General features: G+C 43.1%; 1 protein-coding gene, 1 non-coding gene and 1 pseudogene across 2 annotated transcripts; 2 read left to right on the forward strand and 1 right to left on the reverse strand.

Moving 5' to 3' along the window:
• Positions 1-5076: 5076 nt before the first annotated feature.
• Positions 5077-14927, reverse strand: ZNF551 (zinc finger protein 551). The gene is made up of 3 exons (XM_019719928.3): positions 14318-14927; positions 11010-11133; positions 5077-9492 (listed from the first exon to the last, which is right to left on the reverse strand). The coding sequence occupies exons 2-3, from the start codon at positions 11128-11130 to the stop codon at positions 7253-7255; spliced, it is 2361 nt and encodes a 786-aa protein (XP_019575487.2). The 5' UTR covers positions 11131-11133; positions 14318-14927; the 3' UTR covers positions 5077-7252.
• On the forward strand, positions 10380-10453 carry TRNAM-CAU (transfer RNA methionine (anticodon CAU)). The gene has a single exon. It is a non-coding gene; the product is annotated as a tRNA-Met (tRNA).
• Positions 14928-22426: 7499 nt separating the features above from the next.
• On the forward strand, positions 22427-23365 carry LOC109439638 (large ribosomal subunit protein eL6 pseudogene; annotated as a pseudogene).

Here is a 23365-nt window from a genome sequence, read left to right on the forward strand (position 1 = left end):
AGGAGCGTTAAGAAATGGGATATCCATGTGGCCTTCGCCTCCTCTTTGAAGGGATCGTAATCATATTTCTGCAAAGTGCTCTCTGCAGATGATCACTCAAATTTTGGAGACATATTATTTCAGATTCAGCATCTCCCAGAGGCTAAAAGTATTATTTCTGATGCTCCCAAAGGCTACAAATCCAAATAAGCATATCATTCCACAGTCATTCAGACACAAACTATGTCCACTGTTAGTAGAAGCTAATAAACATTATCTTATTTTAATTCAAATGTATGCACTCTACATCATAACACATTTGTCTGTCCATGAATGTTTGTTCATGGACAAGAGAGAAAATACTCCAGATTGTGTTGTGACAAAAAAGATAGAGGAATGATGTTGGGGTACAAAGATGGATCTGACAGTTTCTCTGTGACTAAATTTCAGTCAGGCTCCTCCAAGCTTTTTTTGACTAAGCCCAGTCCTTGGGCCTTTATCTTCAAGGGCAATGATTCTGCTAAGTTGGTTTGGCAAGAATTTCCCATCCTCAGTATCTGATCACCAGTGATGTCTGATCAAACTTCCTCATCTCTCACCATCACACAGGTAACATCTGATTACACTGACCTGCCTTCAGAAAGAATCTTTTCAGTCAATTTAGGAAGAATTTCCTTACTCTCTTAGTAATTTTTTATCCAGTGACCTCCACCTTGCTCCTTGGCTATAAATCTCAACTTAAAAAAAGTTGGAGTTGAAGCCAATCTCTCTCCCTTACTGAAAAACCCTGTTGTCCCTACACCTATAGCAAGGGTCCTGAATAAACTGCCTTACAGTTTTAGCAAGTGTGTGAATAATTTTGCTTTGACAGATGTGTCTGTGATTCCCAAAGAAGTCATCTCTCCTGCCTGTATAGTCAATTATTCTGTCCAATTCATTGAGCAACACTTTTATCCATTTAATATCTTGAATCTTTGTTTAAGTGAAACAGCTGGGAAGAAATGACACTGAGCGTTAAGGCACAGGGATTGGACAATCAGTAACGTCACCTAACTCCAGGCCAGGGAAGGGTAGAGGGAGGCATTGCTCACTGAATCCCACATGGACCCATTCCTCTAATGCCAGCCTCTTCCTACATGTTTCCATGGCTGCTGAAGCACTTATGGAACCTACGCAGGTCAGCCCCTCACTTGCCCTGACGCCCATCTACATATTCTCTGGATTGTGGTGTCCTGGGGCTCTTTGGTGTCCTTCCCCCAGTCTGAGGTCTGGGAACCCTGAAGAAACCCCAAGCCAAGGGTGCTAAGTCCTTGTCAGGCTTTATATAGAGACGTTCGTATTTCTGGCAACCAATGTAAACAGATATGGAGGGTTCTTCCAGGAACTGGTACCAGGATGTGCAATGCTTAGAGGTATAACTGAGCTGGGAGTGTTCAGGAAACCACGTCTCCTTTCTTTTAGGTGGGAACAAAAGCAGGGGGACTGAAGTCAGGTCTGGAATGACTGAGAAGTTTGGGGTCTATCCTGGAGGTAATGGGGAGGTTTGAGTCAGAGGAGGAAAGTGATTTTAACAAGGTCTCACCAGACTCCGTCTGGCTGCGGAGAGAACAGATTTTGGGACTGAAAGAGAAGCAAGGAAGATCAGGCTGTAGGCTACTGCTAATTGTTGGTGAGGATGAAGTGGAACAGAATGGTGGCTTAGGAAAAGTGGTTGGATTCTGGATGCATGTTTTAAAAAAGGGCAACTAGATTTTCTAATGAGAGACGGTTCAGGGATGACCCCCAGGGTGCTCGGTCTTAGCAGCTAGTGTTGGAAGCTCCACTATTTAAGATGGGGAAGAATGTAGGAGGAGTACTATTCCCTGGGGGGGGGGGGGGGTTGTATCAAGGGCTTTGTTTTGGCCATGTGAAGAGTCTGAGGTGTTTCACAGACCACTGAGTGGAGGCATGAGGTGGGCAGTTGGACACACAGGTTAGGATGGAGGCATCTGAAAGGTCATAGCTGCTGTATGGGCCTAGATGAATGAGCTGTGGTCACAAAGAGGAGGGATAATCTTCAGGTTACGGTGGTAAAGCTATTAGGGAGGCCAGGTAGGGGAGGGTGGGAGCCCACTTTCTTAAGTGTACATATTCAACAATACAATGAATCAAGCAATGATTTGTAGTGTTTGCCAATTTCCCTGGTGTATGTAGTATGGCCAATTTAAAACTGCCAGCATGATGTCACTAAATGTGGAGTTGGAAAGAGTTGCCAGTAGCCCACCAGCATATTCTATTTCAACCATACTAATTCATATAACACCATATTAATTCATATAACAAATAACTTCAAGAACATAGAAAATAATGTAGCAAAATGATTAGAAAGTGTTTTTATATTTGTTTTTTAAATAGTTTGAGGAATAATTGACTTGATGGTTTGATACATGCTTAGTTTAAATGAAGTTTCCTGCTACCCTTTTTAAACTCATCCTTCTCAACATATAAAATTACTGATACAATTGACATATTATATCTTGTTACAATCATTTTCAAATATATACAAAAATGGAAGATAGTGTTGTGAAGCTGGATGAACCCTTCTCCCAATTTTCCATCATTATTTATCATTTCATGACTATTCTTGTTTCATCTATATTTTCATGTACAGTAGTAGCTTATTTTACTTACAATCCCAGACATCATACCCCAAAATGTATGTATAACCTCTTCAAAATGCATTTTTAAATGCAAGGGCTCTTTCATAATGCAACTATCATGCAAAATAAAAATATGTAAAAATATGATCGGGGCAGATGGTTAGCTCAGTTGGTTAGTGTGTGGTGCTCACTACACACTAACAATAGGGTTGCCAGTTCGATCCCCGCGTGGGCCACAGTGAGCGGAGCCCTCCGCAACTGGATTGAAATGACTATTTGACTTGAAGCTGATGGCTACTGGAAAAACACACTTAAAATAAGCTTAAAAAAAATTCAGTCGAGGAGGTCCCCTGGTTTAAATACATCTGGTTTAAATATATATATATATATGATGTATTGATGCTCAATTTTCTCAATCGTCTCAGAAATATATTTGTTTCTTAAGACAGATTTATTGCAATCAGGATCCAAAGTGTATCCTGACAGCTTTCAGTAGCTGTCTCAAGTCTCTTAACCTATAGTTTGGGCTGGCCATTTTTATTATTTGTGGAAGTTGCTGAGGCATTTGCACATTACAATTTGCCACTTTTGAGATATGGCTTGAGTCACTGATACTGTTTAACTGAACACCCTTGTCGTTTCCTGTCTATAGATACTGATGAGACAAATGGGTGATGACGTTTGATCCCTAGAGAGAGGTATGTGATAGTGACTGTTGGGGAAACAAAATCTTTACCCAGCCCAGACATCCTCTCATAGTAGACAGAAAACACTTCATTATTGAATAAGCATTAAGCCACAATGAGATGTGCATTGCAGACACTCCACTGAGAAACTGCAAACAGAAAAAAATCTCATCCCTCTCAATAGCTAAGCAGACACAACACGTGTTTTCAAGATAGAAAGTGTAACTACTCTTCAACTAAGAGGACTTGACAGCACCATTTGTAACACAGAATTCATCTGAACTCTACCTGGTAATTGGGGTGACCATCTATGTTAGCTTATTGGCTTTATCTAGAGGGGAAAAACACTTACCTTTATGACAGGAGCTAGTTTTACAAATGGACAAGGTGCCGAACAAAGTCGGGCTCCTTCCCTTACAGGAACTGGGGGACTGAGCTCACAAAAGACCTATCTACTCTTCAAAGGTATATATTTTAAAGAGATGGGAAAGTACTTACAGGTTTTCCAAGGTAAATGATCTATAAAAAGGGAAGGAAATCTCTTTCCCCATTTTCAGCAAGGAGAATGAAGCCTCTTATTTTTATATACATGGGATGTTAAGTACAGCAGTGAATATAATCAATGGTATTGCAATAACTATGTATGTCAGGGGTAGTAGACTTGGTGGGGCCATCACTTTGTGAGGGCTGTAAATGTCTAATCATTACGTTGTTTTGTGCACCTGAAACTAATTTTTAAAAGCAAAATATATTTTGTATCCTGACTGCAATCCTATATAATTAATAATCAAGGGAAAAAATTGCTTTTCAGCATTTAAAAACAAGTGTTCCATGTGGCAAAGAAGTCACTCACATCACTGAGGAATGAGTGAAATTCCAACATATGTCTTTGTTGTTTACACTGTTGTCCTATTGGTTAATAAATTGATTTAAAAAATAGGCAAAAAGATTCTGGGCAGACATTTTATCAAAGAAGATAAAGAGATGGTAAATAAATGCATGGAAAAAACACTCAACATCATGAATCCTTAGCAAAATGGAATTAAAACCAAAATGAGTTACCACTACACGCTTATTTCCAGGGCTTTAATTTAAAAAGATTAACCATACCAAGTGTTGGCAGGGTTGTAGAGGAACCAGAATTTTCATATACTGTTGGTGGGAAGGCAAAAGGGAACAACCATTTTAGATCATAGTTCAGCATTTCTGAAAATGTAAAACATTCACCTATACTGTAATATTATATATATATATATATATATATATATATATATATATATATATATATATATATAATTGGGAAAGGGGAACAGGACTTTATTGGGGAACAGTGTGTACTTCCAGGACTTTTTCCAAGTCAAGCTGTTTTCCTTTCAATCTTAGTTGTGGAGGGCGCAGCTCAGCTCCAGGTCCAATTGGCATTGTTAGTTGCAGGAGGTGCAGCCCACCATCCCTTGCGGGAGTCGAGTCGTCAAACCAGCAACCTTGTGGTTGAGAGCTGACACTCCAACCAACTGTGCCATCCGGGAGGTCAGCGGCAGCTCAGCTCAAGGTGCCATGTTCAATCTTACTTGCAGGGGGCACAGCCCACCATCCCTTGCGGGAGTCAAGGAGTCGAATCGGCAACCTTGTGGTTGAGAGCCTACTGGCCCATGTAGGAATCGAACCGGCAGCCTTCGGCGTTAGGAGCATGGAGCACCAACCGCCTGAGCCACTCGGCCGGCCCCTATACTGTAATAGTTTGAAAAATAAAACACATCCATATAAAGAACTGAATGCAAATATTCACAGAAGCTTTATTTGTAATACCCCAAACCTGGAAATAATCCAAATCACAAACAGACAAAATGGTTATCTACAGAACAGAATGCTACTCAGCAATAAAAATAATTAACTATTCACATAGGCATTATTGTTAAATCTCAAAATAATTGTGCAGCATGAAGAAGACCAGTATTTTAAAAGAGTATACACCTTATGATGGCTATTTAAAATTATAGAAAATATGAACCAATCCATTGTAAAGGAAGGTAAATCAATGATTGCCTGGGGGGTTGGAAAAGGCATGGAGATTATAAAAGGGCATGAGGTAAATATATGGGTGACAGATAAGTTCATTTTCATGTGTGATGGTTTCACAGCTTTATCCGTATATTAAAGCTTACCAAATTGTACACTTTGGTGCATATCAATTATATACACACCCTAATAAAGCTTTAAAGTGGTTCCAAATAAATACCTAGATCTCTCTCCTTAGGAAATTAGGTTGACAATCATATATGGACTCTGCCATCTCTCTCCTCATGCCCTGGGAGGGGCAGTCTTGCCTCAGTGGCAGCAAATACTGATAAGCAATGAAGACGGTTGCCATCTTAACGAATAGGAATGCTGACTGGTTCACAAAGGACACATCCTTGGACTACAGGATCATCCTTCTATCCTTGTTTTGTTGCCTGTAAAGCAATGGCCTTGTGGTGAACACCCCAGAAATTCACAAAATCTTTAGATTACTTTCTCTGCCAATGACCTCAAGTAAAGGAAGTAGTTATGGAGGTCCTAAAAATTTCCATACACACTGATCACACAAGCCACAGTCACTGGAACATTATGGATGAACTTTCAGAAGAGGCACATCCCGTCTAATTCACTGCACTCTCTTCCACTCCCTATTAACCTAGTGCTTCTGTCCCAATTATGGTTCCACCTGACCCTTATAGTTTTACAACAAATGACACTAACCCATGAAATTTGGTATATCATGGCATATGGCTCCTTTGCAGGACCTCAGGACGAGATTCCCCTCAACACTGCTGGGAATTATGTAGTTTCCCCAAAACTAAGACCTAGCCAGACAATCAGCTCTAATGCATTTTTTGGAGCAAAAATTAATATAAGACCCGGTCTTATTTCACTATAAGACCCAGTCTTATATAAGACGGTTAAGACCCACTCTTATATAAGACTGGGTCGTATATTAATTTTTGCTCCAAAAGATGCATTAGGACTGATTCGCTGGCTAGGTCTTATTTTTGGGGAAACATGGTAACATATACTGTAAACAAAGGAACAAAATTCATAGTCTCTACAGAACCACAATAAAGGTCTCTTCTTCAGAGTGACCTCTGACCACACAAAATAATTGTGGCACCAGGCTGTAAATTAAGACCACAAAGCTATGCAATCTTTCTTCCAAAGCCTTAGGCAGCAATGCAAAATAAATCAGTATTGGACAAAGAGCGATTTTTCTGCCATCATAATGTCCCTCCCGAAGCACAGAAAGTTTGGGATCCCCACAAAACCTGTTCACCTCTACATGCTGACAGATCACAATTCTGCTTTCAAATAATCCTGTGCATTGGATAGAACCACCAAAATTAAAGATACAAAAATAAAAAGACCTTTGCAAAAAGATCTTAAATTGGGGCAATGTACAGCAAGCAGTTTCCAGGTTGGTGAATTAGAACCTAGAAAAATTTATCACAAGTATAATGTGAGAACAATGTCCCTGAAAGAGGTAGTTCTTTTTAGCTGAGATTGGGTGCTCTGGACCAAATCTATGTCAGGTCCATTTCCTAAGTCAGAAAGAAAGGAATCAGGATCCTGCCAAGGCCTTGGAGCATTCATAATTTCCTCAAGCAAAAGGGAGAATGCAGAGGTCAGCTTTCCTGAGCACACTGGCATTGTGACTGGTGCATACTGTGCAGGTCGGCCAGGTGGTAGAGGCAAAATGGCTTCAGCCACAGAAACTGGCAGTAATATAAATCTGGTAATAGTCCTGGGCAGGTTACAAAGTGCAATGCAGTTCCTTAAAATCTTGTATGTACCTGAAACTTATGAGGAATCTAGCACAGTGTATGTTCAGATAAGAGGTTTAAATTCAGATAAATGGCTCTTACAGAGTCCCCTCCAGTGTTGTTATACTGAGGAAGTACAACATTCCCAGCACATTTAAGGCTTTTCTCCAGTGTGAACTCTCCAGTGTCTAAGGAGGTTAGATTTGCAACTAAAAGATTTCCCACACTCACTACACTCATAAGGTCTTTCTCCAGTGTGAACTCTCTGGTGTTGAATGAGATCAGATTTGTGGGTAAAGGGTTTCCCACATTCATTGCATTCATAAGGCCTTTCACCAGTGTGACCTCTCTGGTGTTGAATGAGGCTAGAGCTTTGGCTGAAGGACTTCCCACACTCACTACACTCATATGGCTTTTCTCCAGTGTGAACTCGCTGGTGTTGAATGAGGCTAGCACTTTGGCTAAAGGACTTCCCACATTCACCACACTCAAAAGGCTTTTCTCCAGAATGAACTCGAAGGTGTTGAATAAGGCCAGAGCGTTGTCTAAAGGATTTCCCACATTCACTGCACTCATAAGGTCTTTCTCCAGTGTGAACTCTCTGGTGTTGAATGAGATCAGATTTGTGGGTAAAGGGTTTCCCACATTCATTGCATTCATAAGGCCTTTCACCAGTGTGACCTCTCTGGTGTTGAATGAGGCTAGAGCTTTGGCTGAAGGACTTCCCACACTCACTACACTCATATGGCTTTTCTCCAGTGTGAACTCTATGGTGCTGAATGAGGCTAGCACTTTGGCTAAAGGACTTCCCACATTCACCACACTCAAAAGGCTTTTCTCCAGAATGAACTCGACGGTGTTGAATAAGGCCGGAGCGTTGTCTAAAGGATTTCCCACATTCAGTGCACTCATAAGGTCTTGTGCCAGTATGAATTCTCTGGTGTTGCATGAGGTCAGATTTGCGAGTAAAAGATTTTCCACATTCATTGCACTCATAAGGTCTTTCTCCAGTGTGAACTCTCTGATGTTGAATGAGGATAAATTTGCGGCTAAAACATTTCCCACAAACATTGCACTCATATGGCCTTTCTCCAGTATGAACACTCCGGTGTCGAATGAAGTTGGAGAACTGTCTAAAGGACTTCCCACATTCACTGCACTCATAAGGTCTTTCCCCACTGTGAATTCTCTGGTGTTGAATGAGTTCAGATTTGCAGCTAAAAGATTTCCCACAATCACTGCAGTCATAAGGCATTTCTCTAGTGTGAACTCTCCCATGTCGAATGAGGTTAAAGATTTGTCTAAAGGTTTTCCCACATTCACTGCACTCATAAGGCTTTTCTCCAGTGTGAACTCTCTGGTGTCGGAAAAGGCTAGAGCTTTGTCTAAAGGACTTTCTGCATTCACTGCACTCATAAGGCCTTTCTCTAGAATGAACTCCCTGGTGGTCAATGAGGTTGGATTTGTAGCTAAAGGATTTTCCACATTCGCCACACTCATAATGCATTCCTCCAGTGTGCTGTCTTCGGTGGTTAATGAGTTTGGATTTGTGGATAAAAACTTTTCTGCATTCAATGCATTGGTAAGTCCTGTCTGCATTATGAGTTCTCTGGTGTTTTATAAGACTGAAGTTATGGGTAAATAACTTTCCACATTCTCTGCATCCATAAGGCTTTGTACTACTGTGAATTCTCTGGTGTTTAATAAGTCCAGAAATTTGGCTAAAGAATATCCCACATTCACCACACTCATATGGCTTTTCCCCAATGTGAATTTTCTGGTGAACAAGTCTGTAGTTGCAGCTGAAGGCTTTCCTACACGTGCTACACTCATAAAGCCCTTCTTTAGAGCAGACACTCTGATTCTGAACAAGTTTATGGTTGTGGCTGGCAGCTTTTTCATATTCACCCCACTCGTAATGAGTTTTTCCATTATGAAAGGCCTGCCCACTCTCACTATAACTGTGTGCCTCCACATTGTTAGGAGTGGCCTGGTGCTGGATAAGACCTGAGGTGGCTGGGAAGTCCTCTCCAACCTCCCTACAGGTGAAAGGCTCCCCTGATACATAGAAGCTGCAGCTGGTCACAAACAAGGCCCCATCCATATCTCTTTTCCAGGGCTTCTCTCTACTGGCATGCCTCTGCTGCTGGTGAAGGTTTGCACTGAAACAGAAGTATCTCACACATGTGTCACCCAAGTATGGTTTCTGCAAAGGGTATATTGTTTGGTGCTCAAATTGGTGCAAAATATCTTTCAAGACTGAGACACACATCTCACAGGGATGGATCTTCTGGGTGGTTGAGGCTATCTTAGAGGACCTGACCTGTGACTCTCCTTCTACAGATATACTCTGCTCAGAAGGGGCCTCCTCATCTTCCATTTTATGCCAACAACCTGAAAGCAGAGAAATGATCAGGAAATGGATGTTGACTTTGCTAGGAGGGGTAAGTCCCATTACAAAGGTGTGTCAGACACAATGTGTTGGGTACATAGGATTGTTCTCAAAACAAAGGACGTGGGGGCAGGTTGACGAAGGGGCTGCTGTGCAGTACTGGGCCTCTGAAGATCACAGAATAGGGGAGACCTCACCAGAAAAAGGACACAAATGTGGCATGCACCACACGGAAGAGAGACAGGATCTCCAATCCATTTTTGTGTTAACAGCCTTCAGCAGGATCTTGTCTACTGGTGACATGGGAAAGCTCTAAAGATGGTTGGTTTTGTCCTTTTCCAGGAAAACTCAATTGGAACTGAGTAGCTGGTGTTCAAGGACTATTTAAAGGATATGTGCACACCTTGTAACACAGGCACAGGTCAATGCTGGAGAATACTGCAGAGGGAGCAGTGCAGAGGAACAGGTGATGATTCATGGAGACCACAAAAATAAATGGAGCCAAGAGTCAGAAGTCACAGATGAAATGACAAGTCAGCAAAGTGTCAAGTATGGGGAAGAAAAGGTAGAAAAAGGTGTGGCCAGTGGTACTTGCACCAAAACACTACTGGATACATGGCAGGCTCCTGGTATGATCTAAATACAGCCGTAATGTCATGCTCTCCCCCAGTCACCACTCACCAGGGTCAGACCTCCACTGAGACCATCTTGCCATGTCCACCCTGCACAACAATCAAGGTTCTCCCTGCACCCTCTATTGTACAACTACTTAGAACCTGAACGATGCAAGTCTTAATGAAAGACAACATAGGTGAGCAACCAGCACTGGCCCAGAAAAACTTGGCACACAATAATATTCAGGAAAGAAATTGAAAAACAATTGGGGGGCAGCTGGTTAGCTCAGTTGGTTAGAGCTCTGTGCTCATAACACCAGGGTCGCGGGTTCAATCCCCGCATGGGCCAGTGTGAGCTCTGCCCTCCACAACTAGATTGAAACAACTACTTGACTTGGAGCTGATGGGTCCTAGACAAACATACTTAAAATAAATAAAGTTAAAAAAAGAAAAAAAAAGAAAAAGAAAAACAATTGAAGGAAGGTCTTACGAGAACAGCCTATGGGTCATGTAAGTAATGTAATGACCATGACCTGGCATAGGCAATCACAAAGAACTGTTAGCTATAGGAAGGAGGCAGAACTGGAGGCCATAGATCTGGACATAGTCACCTTGCCAGGCAGAGGGAAAGCAAGGTGGGCTCCATTAAGTTGTCTGCAAGACTCCTGACTCCCAGATACTTCCCTGCACTTTTTGAGGCAACAAGTGTTAGGGATGCTTGGGGTGCCCATTGCTCAGGGTACTCCACAAGGCTCAGCACTGGCTCCCACAGCACATATGACAAGAATGTGGACGAAGTGAGCAGAGCCAATGGCCCAGCTATGGGAAAGACAAAGCTACCTCGGGAGAAAAAAGGGAAGGCAGGACATCACCTCAGGACACTAAGAGAGATATGAAGGTCTTACCCATGGATGCTACAAGTGCAAAGTTCTCCAGCATCACATCGCAGTACAGGAGTCTTTGAGCCTCATCAAGGAGCACCCACTCCTCTTGGGAGAAGTCAATGGCCACGTCCTCAAAGTTCATACCCTGTCATAATGGGGACAGTTCATTCCACGATTAGCTTCTTTCCCAGGATTCCAAATTCACCTTCCACATCTATCACGTGCTCACTCCCCTCCCCACCTCAGAAAAGATACCAGGCCTTGGTGCCATTGGAGCCACTCTATCCTAATATTCCCACTGAAACCGTGTCTTCCCACAGCAACAATAAGCACATGGGCAGACAGATGAAACCTGAGCTCTGGGCCTGGCGTGCAGGCCACGTTGCTTCTTGTCAGTATGGTGGCTGTCACAGACAGGTCAGGGAGAGAAGTTGGCACAGGGAGGGTGTGATTGATCTGACACTGGTCTTGTCAGGCAATACCACTAAGGTCTCCCAGACTGTTCAAGACACAAAAAACATGGCATCACCCTTCACACTTATGACCCCAATTCCAGGGCCCTGGGGCCATCAGTTTATACTATCCTCTTCACATGCACATAATTCTTTGAACCACACTTCTCTCACACAGCTACATTCCCAGGGTCACAACTTAAAAGGTAACATGGCCCTGCCATGATGGGGACAGGTCATTCCATGATCAGCTTCTTTCCCAGGATTCTAATTTCACCACCCTCCTAATTTATTCCCTGCTTATTCCCCCTCCCTTCCCCAGGGAAGATTTTCAAGCCTGAGTGGCACTGATGTAGACTGCCTTATTGTGGTCCTATTGATAACTGTGTCAGCCCTCCATAATAGGCAGGTGGATAGATAAATGGCATCTAGGCTCTGGACCTGACATGTAGGACCTCAACATCATCCACTTTTCAGGCAATTCCCCTGGGATTCCCCATATCGTTTCTTCCAGACACCACCAAACATGGGCTTACCCTTCGCTCTTATGTCAATACCAGGGCACTGGGGACATGAATTCATACTTCCTCTCGAAGTGCACATCACTCACTCTACCACACCTCTCTCTCACAACTGCATGCCCACAGCCATAGCCCCCAACTGCCCTACACCATAGCCATCTCCTTGGCCTATCCACTTGTTACTCAGCATATGTGGTCCAGAGAATGCTTGGCAAATTAAATAGGATCAAGTACTCAACCCATACTCTGATGGTCCCCAATGCCAGAGGCAGCCTTGAGTCCTGTTATGAAGGCCTCCCTCCATGACTGCTCCTTGCGTTAACCTCACCTACCGAGAACCACATCAGATTTCAGATACCCACGGCCCTCCTCCACTTGTGCTGCACTTGATACTCCTTCACCAGTCATAGTCTTCCTCTCTCTACCAAACCTTCATTCAAGGCCCAGCTCCAGAGGCCCTCTACCCCATGTGCAGTGAGTTTCACAGATGACCACTTATGTCTATAATCTAATCTGCCAGCCTGACTGGAACACCCCAGGCCACACAACAAAATTCGGGTGAGTCTGTGAAGCAGTGAATAAGGGTCAAATCCAGTCTCATCTTATGTGAATTATTCCTATGACTCTATATCTATCTCATATCCAATGATCCCTTGAAGGCCTTGGCCACTTGCCAAACCATACTCTCTCCCCCACCCTCTACATGACTTCTTTCCCTAAACTGTGTTGTGACACCCATCTCCTACAACCAGGGTCCCAAGCAGGAAACCCAGTCCTTGGGCCCACCCTCTTCTTCCTGGGCTACTATTACCACTGACATCTTGACTAGGATTTCCCCATACGAAAGTGACTACAGCTCTTCCTTGGTCCACACACTCTCCACTATCTTTTGGAGAAGTCTCTATCCTGAACTCCTCAAGAGTTCCAGATGCCCATGAACTACTCTCTGAAACATCTCATACCTTAACTGGCCAAAAAATAAAACTCTTGATATGCCCAACGAAAATTACTCTTACTATGGACTTCCCCATCTCAGTTAATGGAGCATCCATCTTTCAGCTCATAAAACTAAACCTTCAAATTATCCAACTCTTACCTCTTTTTCTCTCAACCTCAAAATTAGGAAAATTCAGGAGGCCATATCTAAAACACCAATCCAGAATCCAACTGCTTCTCCCACCTCCACGGCCAAAATCCTGGTCGTTACCATCACACTCACCCAGACTATCACAGTAGCTTCCTACCAGGTCTTTCTACTACCTCTACACCCATACTGTTCTCCATACTGCAGCCACAGGGATTCTAATGAGACCTGGGTTGGATCCTCTGCTCCAAATCTCCCATCACCTCCAAAGGAAGCACCCAACTTCTCACAAAGCTGTTCTAGATTCGCCTCCTGTCCCACTGCTCCCAGTTCCCAGAAGGAAAAAGGATACTGCAGGTCCCTAAACTAGCTCAGCCTCCCCTCCAAGCTTTTGCACATTCTGGTACCTGTGCCCGGGAGAACCTTCCATATCTCATTCCACTGGTTGCCAAAAATAGGAATCACTCCATATAACCCTAGACCTGGACTTAAGACCCTGGGTTTGGTATCTATTCAAGGTCCCCAGGCCCAAGAGCTGGAAGAATGACACGACAATCCCAGGACACCACTATCCCAGAGACCATAAGGGTGGGGTGAGGATTAGTGACACCCTGAAATAAATTCCACAAACCAGTACCCCTAAGCGATTCTGCAATTACAGGAATCTGCGGAAAGAGAAAGGTGGTTTGAGAGCCTGGCAACCACCGCCAGGATCCATGGGCTCAGGCCGCTAAGTACCCTTGTTAAGACCATGAGCCAGGTGACCTCGAGATAACTACATTATTTCTGGGCCTCAGTGTTCCCTGCAGACTCTTGTCAGTTATGTAATCTTTGACAGGACTTAACTTTCCTGGACCTGTCATCATCTTTCTGTCCTTCCTCTGAGCATCTTTTGGAAAACTTTTAGGACCCTATCTCAGACAGTGTCCCTGTTTTCTTCATAACCCTTCCTGACTCCCAACGTACTGAGAATAAAAGCAAAACGCCTCAGGCACAACTTCGTCTCACATTCTCTGTTGCCTGTAGACAAAAAACAGAGCCCGGGTTTCCCTAATACTCGCGGATGAGTCACCCTTCCACGTCTATACACGGCAGTCCCTTCTGCCTATAACCATCTCCCACACTCCGTGTCACACCGGATGTTACCCACAAGCACCTCACGATTCTGGAAGCCGGGGTCTGGGTTGCAGGACGTGAGCAGGCGTCCCACACCCGGGGCTTTAGGGTTTGGATGGGGTGAGGGCGGTGAGGGCCCGGGGGATGCGCATTCACCTGAGCCTGGCGCCTCAGCGCGGCCGCTGCCGTAGGGCTCTGTGAGCGGAGCGGAGTCTGCGTGGCACTGAGGCCCCGATCCCGGCCTGTGGCGGGTCACCCCGCGTTGCGCCGGTGCCAAGCCTCGGACCCGTCTCTGTGCTGGAGGGCGACTACTCTGGCGCCTTCTTGGTCGCGACTCAGCACTCTGAAGCCTCTGACTCGGTGAATTGACGGGAAAGGCCAAAATGACCGCCACGAGGACGACGCTGGAAGTCCCGCCCTGACACGATAACCAGCATGGCAATGCCACTGTCTTGGCTCAACCCCGCTACCGTTGAGCGCATTGACCTCTGGGTAATGTAGTTTCCTCCGCTCCAGCGTCCCAGTCTTTGACAGTTTCCTCAGCGTCCCAGTCTTTGACATTAGCGAATAAAGGTGTTGCGGCACCGCAAGTTGCGCTGGGTAATGAAGACTTAAGTTCAGCAGCGCTTCGCAGGTTTCTGGGTGGTTTGTCTCCAACTTGTTTGGAGACATTATTTCAAACTCTGTGAAACTCAGAATGCTCCCTGAGGCTAAAAGTGTTATTTTATTTATTCCCCAAAACTACAAATACAAATGGACATATTTTCATTCAGACAGAAAACGTATCCACTCTCAGCTGGAATTTAATAAACATTTTCTAGGTATTCAAATGCATGTAGTCAGAAGCGTTAGATTTTATAGCTCTGTATGTTCAGTCTTGGCCATGACTTGGAAGCTAAGGAGGGAGGTTTACGTCGCCCTGAAGTGGAAGAACAAGGAGTTATCTCTGTCTCTGGTTCCCACAGAGAACATCTCTCCTGCCTGTATACTCAGTAATGGTATCCTATTCATAGAACAATATTGTTTATTCATTCAGTGTTCCCTACTCTGTATCCTAAGATATATTCAATTCCTTTAGGAATCTGACATGTATCTCAAGTAGAAAGCAACTTATTAAATTCTGTTTTGGTATGCAATAGTGACTAGTGTTTTCAGGCAGAGCACAAGTGCTCATGGGGCATCTGAATCCCATCATCTCATCTTCTTGTTGGGAAAGGGTATCATTTCTCAGTGATTTCTGGGACTCTGTGCATAAGAAACTGATGATATCTCAGAACAAAAGGTTGTGAAATGCAAATTACAGAAAGCTATTAATAATGATTATGTAGTTATTCAAAGATAGTGGTAGAAATAGCTGTGAGGAAACACCAGTGGAGGGTGAAAAGAGTTAAGACCTCAGATAATTTTCATCAGGAGATGAAGTCTGAGTTAGGCTGAGCCCAATCTTGGTATTGTTATCCTTTTTAATTGGTTTCATCCTAGTGGATTTGTAGTGGTTTCTCACTGTAGTATTTTTTTTTTTTTTTAAAGATTTTATTGGGGAAGGGGAACAGGACTTTATTGGGGAACAGTGTGTACTTCCAGGACTTTTTTCCAAGTCAAGTTGTTGTCCTTTCAATCTTAGTTGTGGAAGGCGCAGCTCAGCTCCAGGTCCAGTTGCTGTTGTTAGTTGCAGGGGGTGCAGCCCACCATCCCCTGCTGGAGTCGAACCAGCAAACGTGTGGTAGAGAGGACGTACTCCAACCAACTGAGCCATCCGGGAGCTCAGCGGCAGCTCAGCTCAAGGTGCCATATTCAATCTTAGTTGCAGGGGGAGCAGCCCACCATCCCTTGCAGGAGTCGAGGAGTCACACCGGCAACCTTGTGGTTGAGAGCCCACTGGCCCATGTGGGAATCGAACCGGCAGCCTTTGGCATTAGGAGCATGGAGCTCCAACCGCCTGAGCCACTGGGCTGGCCCTCACTGTAGTTTTAACTTGCAATTTCATAATGACTAAAGTTAAACAACTTTTCTAGGTCTAATAACCATTGGTATACATCCTTTACTAAAGATTCTGCTCAAATATCTTTCCTATTTTAGTTTTTGTCTTTTTCTTATTGATTTCTATGATTTCTCTTATATGCAAGTCCTTCAGTCAGATATTCATTTTTTCTACTATTCTGTGTTACAATTTTTAATCATTTTGAGGTTATATACATATACATATGGTGTTATCCCAGTGTTTTTAGAGTTGTCTTTACTTATAGCTAGCAATTCCTCACTACTCCAATGTTTTAGTTAATATTTTTTTATTGAACTTTCTCTATGGAATTTCTTTCTCCTGATTGGATCCTAACTGATAATGAATTGGTCCTTGCAGTAGTCCTAGTAAACCCATAAGGATGGGATTTGGGGATTGGTTTGGCCATGCCATTGGGCTTGACTGAAGTGCTGAACACCTAGCCAATGGGAAATGGGATGCTAGTGACCCAAGTATGCATTAGCATCATACTTAATCTATTACCTGGGACTGGTTGTGATTAAGTGGCAGCTGCAGCACATGCCTTGAGACTACATAGGTGCTGCAATGAGTATTAAGGCAGTGAAAGTGACTACAAAGACTGAATTCAAGGAAGGATTCTTTTGACTTCACATTACTGCTTATAAAGAGAAAATGGTAAGCTCAAGATCATTATCTATCAGCTCAAGTCCTAGCATGAGAAACAGAATGTTTCCATGATAGCCCTAAAAGAAGCTCTGATTTCTATAGCTGCATGGTTCATTGTTGAAAATCAAAACATTAAATTAATGGCTTGCTGAATTACAATGAGAGTTGAATACAGGACCACAATATTTCTCATGTGAAAGTTAGGGCATTGGTTAAGTGGAATTCTGAATCTTGGAATGGGGACATCTGGTTGGATGCACAAAAAACTGACAATCTGGAACCCTTAAGTAACTGAGTCGCTCTTACCAGGTATCTGGGGAGACTAGCCTTCCTTTGCTAATATCACCTGGGTAGATGCCTGTAGAGGAATGCCAGTTCTCCACAAGACTCACTGAAACAACCTATAACTAGTATCAACTCTTAGCATGATCCAGGGAAATAAGAGGAAATAATGGACAAACCAAAAGGATTGTGATACTTTGCCAGTATTGATTACCAGAAACCTGAGAAGCAAGTGTGGATATGGGCTCTAAAACTGTTTGACCAAGGAGGGTAGAATATATGAATAAACTAAATAGAATATATGAATGGACCAAATTCATTGATTTTGTGCAGTACTAGAAATTCTGGATTTAGTGTGTTAGTTTGTGTGACTGGAGGAGGCGACTCTAACAGCCTGCCTGTTCAGTTGACTGGCTGTGGATTCAATGGTGGCCTATGGTTGATGAGACTGAGATGCCAAAGTTAGTCTGGCATGATGTACAAGACAGAATTGAAAGGCTTAAGGATAGCGATATTGGCTGAATTTATCTCTATATATCTCTATATATCTATATCTATATCTATATCTATATCTATATCTATATCTATCTATCTATCTATATATATATATATGTTATTTTATTTTATATTTTATAATGTTGACATCTTGGAGGCCCTACAGTCCTGGAAGAGACTGCCACTGGAAGGGTTAGCTAACTCCTAAAGATGGTAAACAACCTGCCCAACAGCCTGCCTTTCATATGCAAACCTACCAATCCAAAACCATACCCTCATCCACCTCTTTTATCTGACTCTCACACTCTACCAAGCCAATATTTCTAGGGCCCTAGGTCAGCCCAGGCCCAGGAAGCAGATAATTAGGGACCACCCCTATGCCCCAAAGCCTGCCAGAATTATCCAAACTCAGTAGTCCTAACCGGTTTACCCTACCCTGCCTTGCCTTTCTCATGGAAACCATAAAAAAGGCTTACACCCTTGTTTTCTTTACTCCTTTATGTCTTCTGACCAACACTGTTGCTTCCACACCTTCACATGGCCCTGCTTTTAGGAACTGTAAGCAATAAAAACTTATTACAGAAGCATTAAGCTCTCCATGTTGCTATTCAGTCACCTTGAAACTGGAGGACAACCGAGTCAGCAGCTTGTGCTGCCTGGGCCGCTCAGCCAATAAACCAACACAGGAGTTGGGCCATAGGATAAGTGTTTATTGTCAGAGCACCAGTGATCTGAGAAGGCAGCAGGTTAACACCTTCAAAAACTGTTTTAATATTCTCAGACTGGCTTAGGGTATTTAAAGGAAAATCTGGACGTTCTTTCAGAGGTTATGTGATGGTTCTGGGGGTCTACATGGAGCTTTCCCTCTGGCCACCTGGTTCTCCAGTGGTGTCAGCAACCCAAGAACAATGATGGGAATAGTCTGGAAAGAATACTAGATCATAGAGATTGTGATCAATAAGCCTAAGGGTATTAATCATAAGTTTCAGGGTAATTTTCTAAAACAAGGAACTGGGACAGGAGACATTCTGAGCTCAAGACTCAGGGGGTATGATCTATTTTCAAGCTATAGGTAGGCCAAAGAAAGTCAAGGTTGTGGATGTTGCGAGGCCTCTACTATGGGGGTCCCAACAAGGCCCTGCTGCAATTTCCCTGTCTTTTAATCATTTTATTTCTATAAAATGAGTATGGTTGCAAGGGTTGGGGTGATGACCGTTCTTGGCTGCTTCCTGCTGAGAGTGGGCATCATACCTGCCTATGAGAACCGATTATAACAGGGAGGGGGCTGTTTATGGCATATCTAGCAGTCAGAGAGGCTAGGGTCCCTAGCTATTATATCAACCTATTCTCCCTAGAGGAGTCCGGGGAAGAGGAGAGCCAAAAGCACTAAAATTATGGTGATTAAAAAAACAGCATTTAATGGGCATCCTAGGTGGGGCACAAGTAAAGAGGAAAACTTGACCCAAAATAGGCCCAAGAGAAAGGCAATAATGAGCAGCTCTAGCAGTCGTCAGTACTTATCAGCCTTTGGAGGTTAACTTGTTTGTCTGTTTGAAGAGGAGCTTAAGGTCTTCAATTGGCTCATAGGAACAGGAGTGACAGTCTTCCTTCTGGAGGAATCCTGTGGAGACTTAAATGAAACAGGTTTGATTGGAGGGAAGGAAAGCCAGTCACTGACTCTGTGAAGCCTGACAGTAGCTCCAAAGAAATGCAAAGTGTCCCTTCTATTTAGGAGCTAACTGGTCTGTCAGGCACCTCTCCCCCTCTAGGCTCCTAACATTACTTGGTCCCCTAGTTTTCAGAGCTACAATGTGTACAGGGGTCAGTCTGGGGGAGGTGCCAGTCCCCCATATTTCATAAGTGCCTGCTGGACCTCTCCTATGTAATAACAACATAAGAAATAACAGAATTGAGGTCAGAACCCAAAGCAATGGGCAGAATTGAGGTCTTATAGGTCTCCTGACAATTTTTTTTTTTTAAAGTCTGATTTGCTCATTTTACATTTGCTCTAAGGCATAGGCCAATGGTAAGGAACAGGCTGAGTATGAGCCCAAATCTAGGCAAGGGACAGGAAGAGAAGTCAAGGGATGGGAAGGCAAAGCATGGCAAGGCAAGGGGCAGGAAGGCAAGGCATGGCTCTATTTTTATCCCCACAACAGAGCAGGTTTCAGAGGAAACAGGTGCAGAGTGAGTGCTCATGACAATAAATGGCTACCATGTCAATCAAGAAATTAACAGGCTTACCTACCACATCAAGGGTAACCCGCAGTTCCTCCCCTGTGCTTGGGAGCCACTGGGAATCTCAGGCCCATCATTCGATCACAGCTACTTGTGGGGAGGAGTTGGTTTCTGCTCCCTTCAGAACAGGGGACAATCCCTCCTCCAGTGCCCTTTTAGTTTGCACAGAGGGCATGGCTGCTTTGGAGGACTAGGACACTCCTTACGCCACTGGCCTGAATTTCTACATCCAAATCAGTCTCCTTTACCTGGTGTTCCTCTTCTGGGGTTGCCAGGGTGGCCCTGAGGTGGCTTCACACTTGGTTTGTCCATAACTGTAGCCAAAAGTCTGACCTGTCTCTGGTCTTGTCCTTTGGTCTCACTGTATCTTTATTCCTCGTTTTCCCTGTCTCGGTTGTAAAAGACATTGTAACAAATTCCCAGGCCTTCTTTTAGGTTCTGAGCCTCTTTATCAGGGATGTAACAGTGGGCCAGTGTTGCCACGCAGCAGCCTAACCATCTGTCCCCTCGTACCTGTCCCTAAAGAAAGAAGAGTCTGTGAGACGGATCCTTTCAGGGACTTTGCTTCACCTTTGTGCTTACATTTCATGTCTCTCTGTTTGGCTCCAAAGGATGGCTGGTAGCCAATGATGGGTAAGATTCCTCACGGAAGGAACAACCCAAGCCAGGCGGAATCGTGTGGGGACCACCAGGAGAACTCACGGGTTGATAGAGGTGGACACAGCCCCTCACCTTCCCCCAGCTAAGGAGAGCTTCTGCCTATGTGGCTACATTCCTTCCCACAACCTGCTTGGGAAGTGAGTCAATGATGTGATAACATCAGTTCTCCTTCCATTCTTAACAATAAGTTTTAGCATAAAGGATTTGTCCCTGTGGAGGCAGATATCATAATTGTTAAGACATCAAGGAAATTTCTATTCTGGTTGTTTGCAAGCAAGGGTGATTGATTTGAATCAGTTTTCTGGTATGATGTATGAGACTCACAGACCGTGGAGAAAACAATGCTACTTCCTTGTGTGTGTATCAATAAAAGCCAGAAGGCAGCCCGATTTGGGGCTCTCAGTCCTTTGAGGCTGGGAGAACTTTGGCCCCCTGTTTCATAACTTTCTTGATTTCTGTTTCTTTCTTAACCTTTCGCCGCCCCTTCTTGTTCTCTCACTGCCTGTGTTGTGCCGGACGCGACAGGCCAGAACCATTCCTAGCCTTGTCAGGTTAGGAAAAACATCAAGCCAAGCTTCCTTACACTGGCCTACATTTGACATCGAGGAGGGCACATAAATTCTAGCAGTCCCTAAATACAGAAGTTTACATAATTATTAGCAAAATTTAGTTCTTACTATTGTGGAAATTTACTTTCCTTAAGTAACCAAAGACCAGATTAAGACAATATAAAACATAGAAAATTATTTTGATGACACATAATCTTTGTTTTCCAGGCAGAAAACTTTTCCATAATATCAATAGCAGACTAATAGTGTAATAAACTTTGTCTTAGCAGAGAGAGAAAACGTAACTCTAATTTTATACCAGCTTACTTTTGATATCTGAATTTAATAAATTGCATTTAGCTTAACATATATAAAATTCTCTCAAGATTTTTCTTCACAAACTTTTTACAACTTCCCCAGTCCCTCTTAGTTTGTCTCTTCTCACTCATTCAGAAATAACCATCCGTAGGACAAACTACTTTCTTTCAGTTCCCTCAAAATTGTATTACCATACCTATACCTTTCTTTAAAACACACATCATTTCCTTTCATATTAATTAGAATCCATAACATTCAGAACCTTAATTTTTACTGATAACTAAAAGCAACCGATTAGCACTTCCATTGGCAAATTCAGGAACATATTTTGCAACCTTCAAAGCATAGGTTTTTGTAATAAAATACAAGAAATATTTCTGTGTTTTCCCGAAAATAAGATCTAGCCAGAGCTCTAGGACTCTAATACATCTTTTGGAGCAAAAATTAATAGAAGACCCCTATATTATATTATATTATATTATATTATATTATATTATATTATATTATATTATATTATATTATGACCCAGTCTTATATTATATTAAAATAAGACTGGGTCTTCTATTAATTTTTGCTCCAAAAGACGCATTAGAGTTGATGGTCCCTGCTAGGTCTTATTTTCGGGAAAACATGGTTATTAACAGATCTTAATTTATCTTTTAACATTCCTGTGACAAGAAGCCAGAAATAGATTAACTCAGTCCTATTTAATAACTAATATTTCAGCATTTCATTATTTTGAAATACCTAGACATTCAATAATTTTTATCATTTAACACTACTCAGCAAAACTAAAATCTTAAGTTACCAACAGATGCTGGGAAACTATGTCCAAGCATGCACACCATGTAATTATTACTGAAAAGTTTTATCTAAAACCTTATTTTAGTTACTTTTTATTAGTTCTTAACTCTATGAGATTTTAAAATTAATTATTACCCAAGCTATTTTCTTGACAAATTTTGTAACAGAGATAACATGAATTTATTTTTGCAAACTCAGGTGAAACAAAAGATACCATATTTAATGTTAATAACCTTAAAAGACTATTTAACCAAAAGTTAAAAACAGATAGACCGGAAGCCGGGGCCTTAGTTCTCTTTCCCAACTTGCAAGATGGCGGGTGAAAAAGCTGGTAAGCCGGACACTAAGGAGAAGAAACCTGAAGCCAAGCAGGCTGATGCTGGTGGCAGGTTAAGAAGGTGAACCTCAAGGCCAAAACGCCTAAGAAGGGGAAGCCGCACTGTAGCCGAAACCCTGTCCTGGTCAGAGGAATCGGCAGGTATTCCCGATCAGCTATGTATTCCCGAAAGGCCATGTACAAGAGGAAGTACTCAGCAGCTAAATCCAGGATTGAAAAGAAAAAGGAGAAGGTTCTTGCTACTGTCACAAAATCAGTTGGTGGCGACAAGAATGGTGGCACCCGAGTGGTTAAACTTCGCAAGATGCCTAGATACTATCCTACTGAAGATGTGCCTCGAAAGCTGTTGAGCCATGGCAAGAAACCCTTCAGTCAGCACGTGAGAAAACTGCGGGCCAGCATCACTCCCGGGACCATTCTGATCATCCTCACTGGGCGCCATAGAGGCAAGAGGGTGGTTTTCCTGAAGCAGCTGGGCAGTGGCTACCTGTGACTGGACCTCTGTCCCTCAATTGAGTTCCTCTGCGTAGAACACACCAGAAATTTGTCATCGCCACCTCCACCAAAATTGATATCAGTGGTGTGAAAATCCCCAAACATCTCACTGATGCTTACTTCCAGAAGAAGAAGCTGCGTAAGCCCAGGCACCAGGAGGGGGAGATCTTCAACACAGAGAAAGAGAAATACGAAATTACAGAACAGTGCAAAATTGATCAGAAAGCCGTGGACTTGCAAATTCTGCCAAAAATCAAAGCTGTTCCTCAGCTCCAGGGCTACCTCCGCTCTGTGTTTACTCTCACAAATGGGGTTTATCCTCACAAACTCGTGTTCTAAATTAATTACGAAGAACCTAATTTAAATGCCTGAACTGTTAA

The sequence above is a fragment of the Rhinolophus sinicus genome, chromosome 8 (assembly GCF_057876585.1).
Source record: "Rhinolophus sinicus isolate RSI-liver-muscle chromosome 8, RSI-T2T, whole genome shotgun sequence".
Classification (NCBI taxonomy): Eukaryota; Metazoa; Chordata; class Mammalia; order Chiroptera; family Rhinolophidae; genus Rhinolophus; species Rhinolophus sinicus.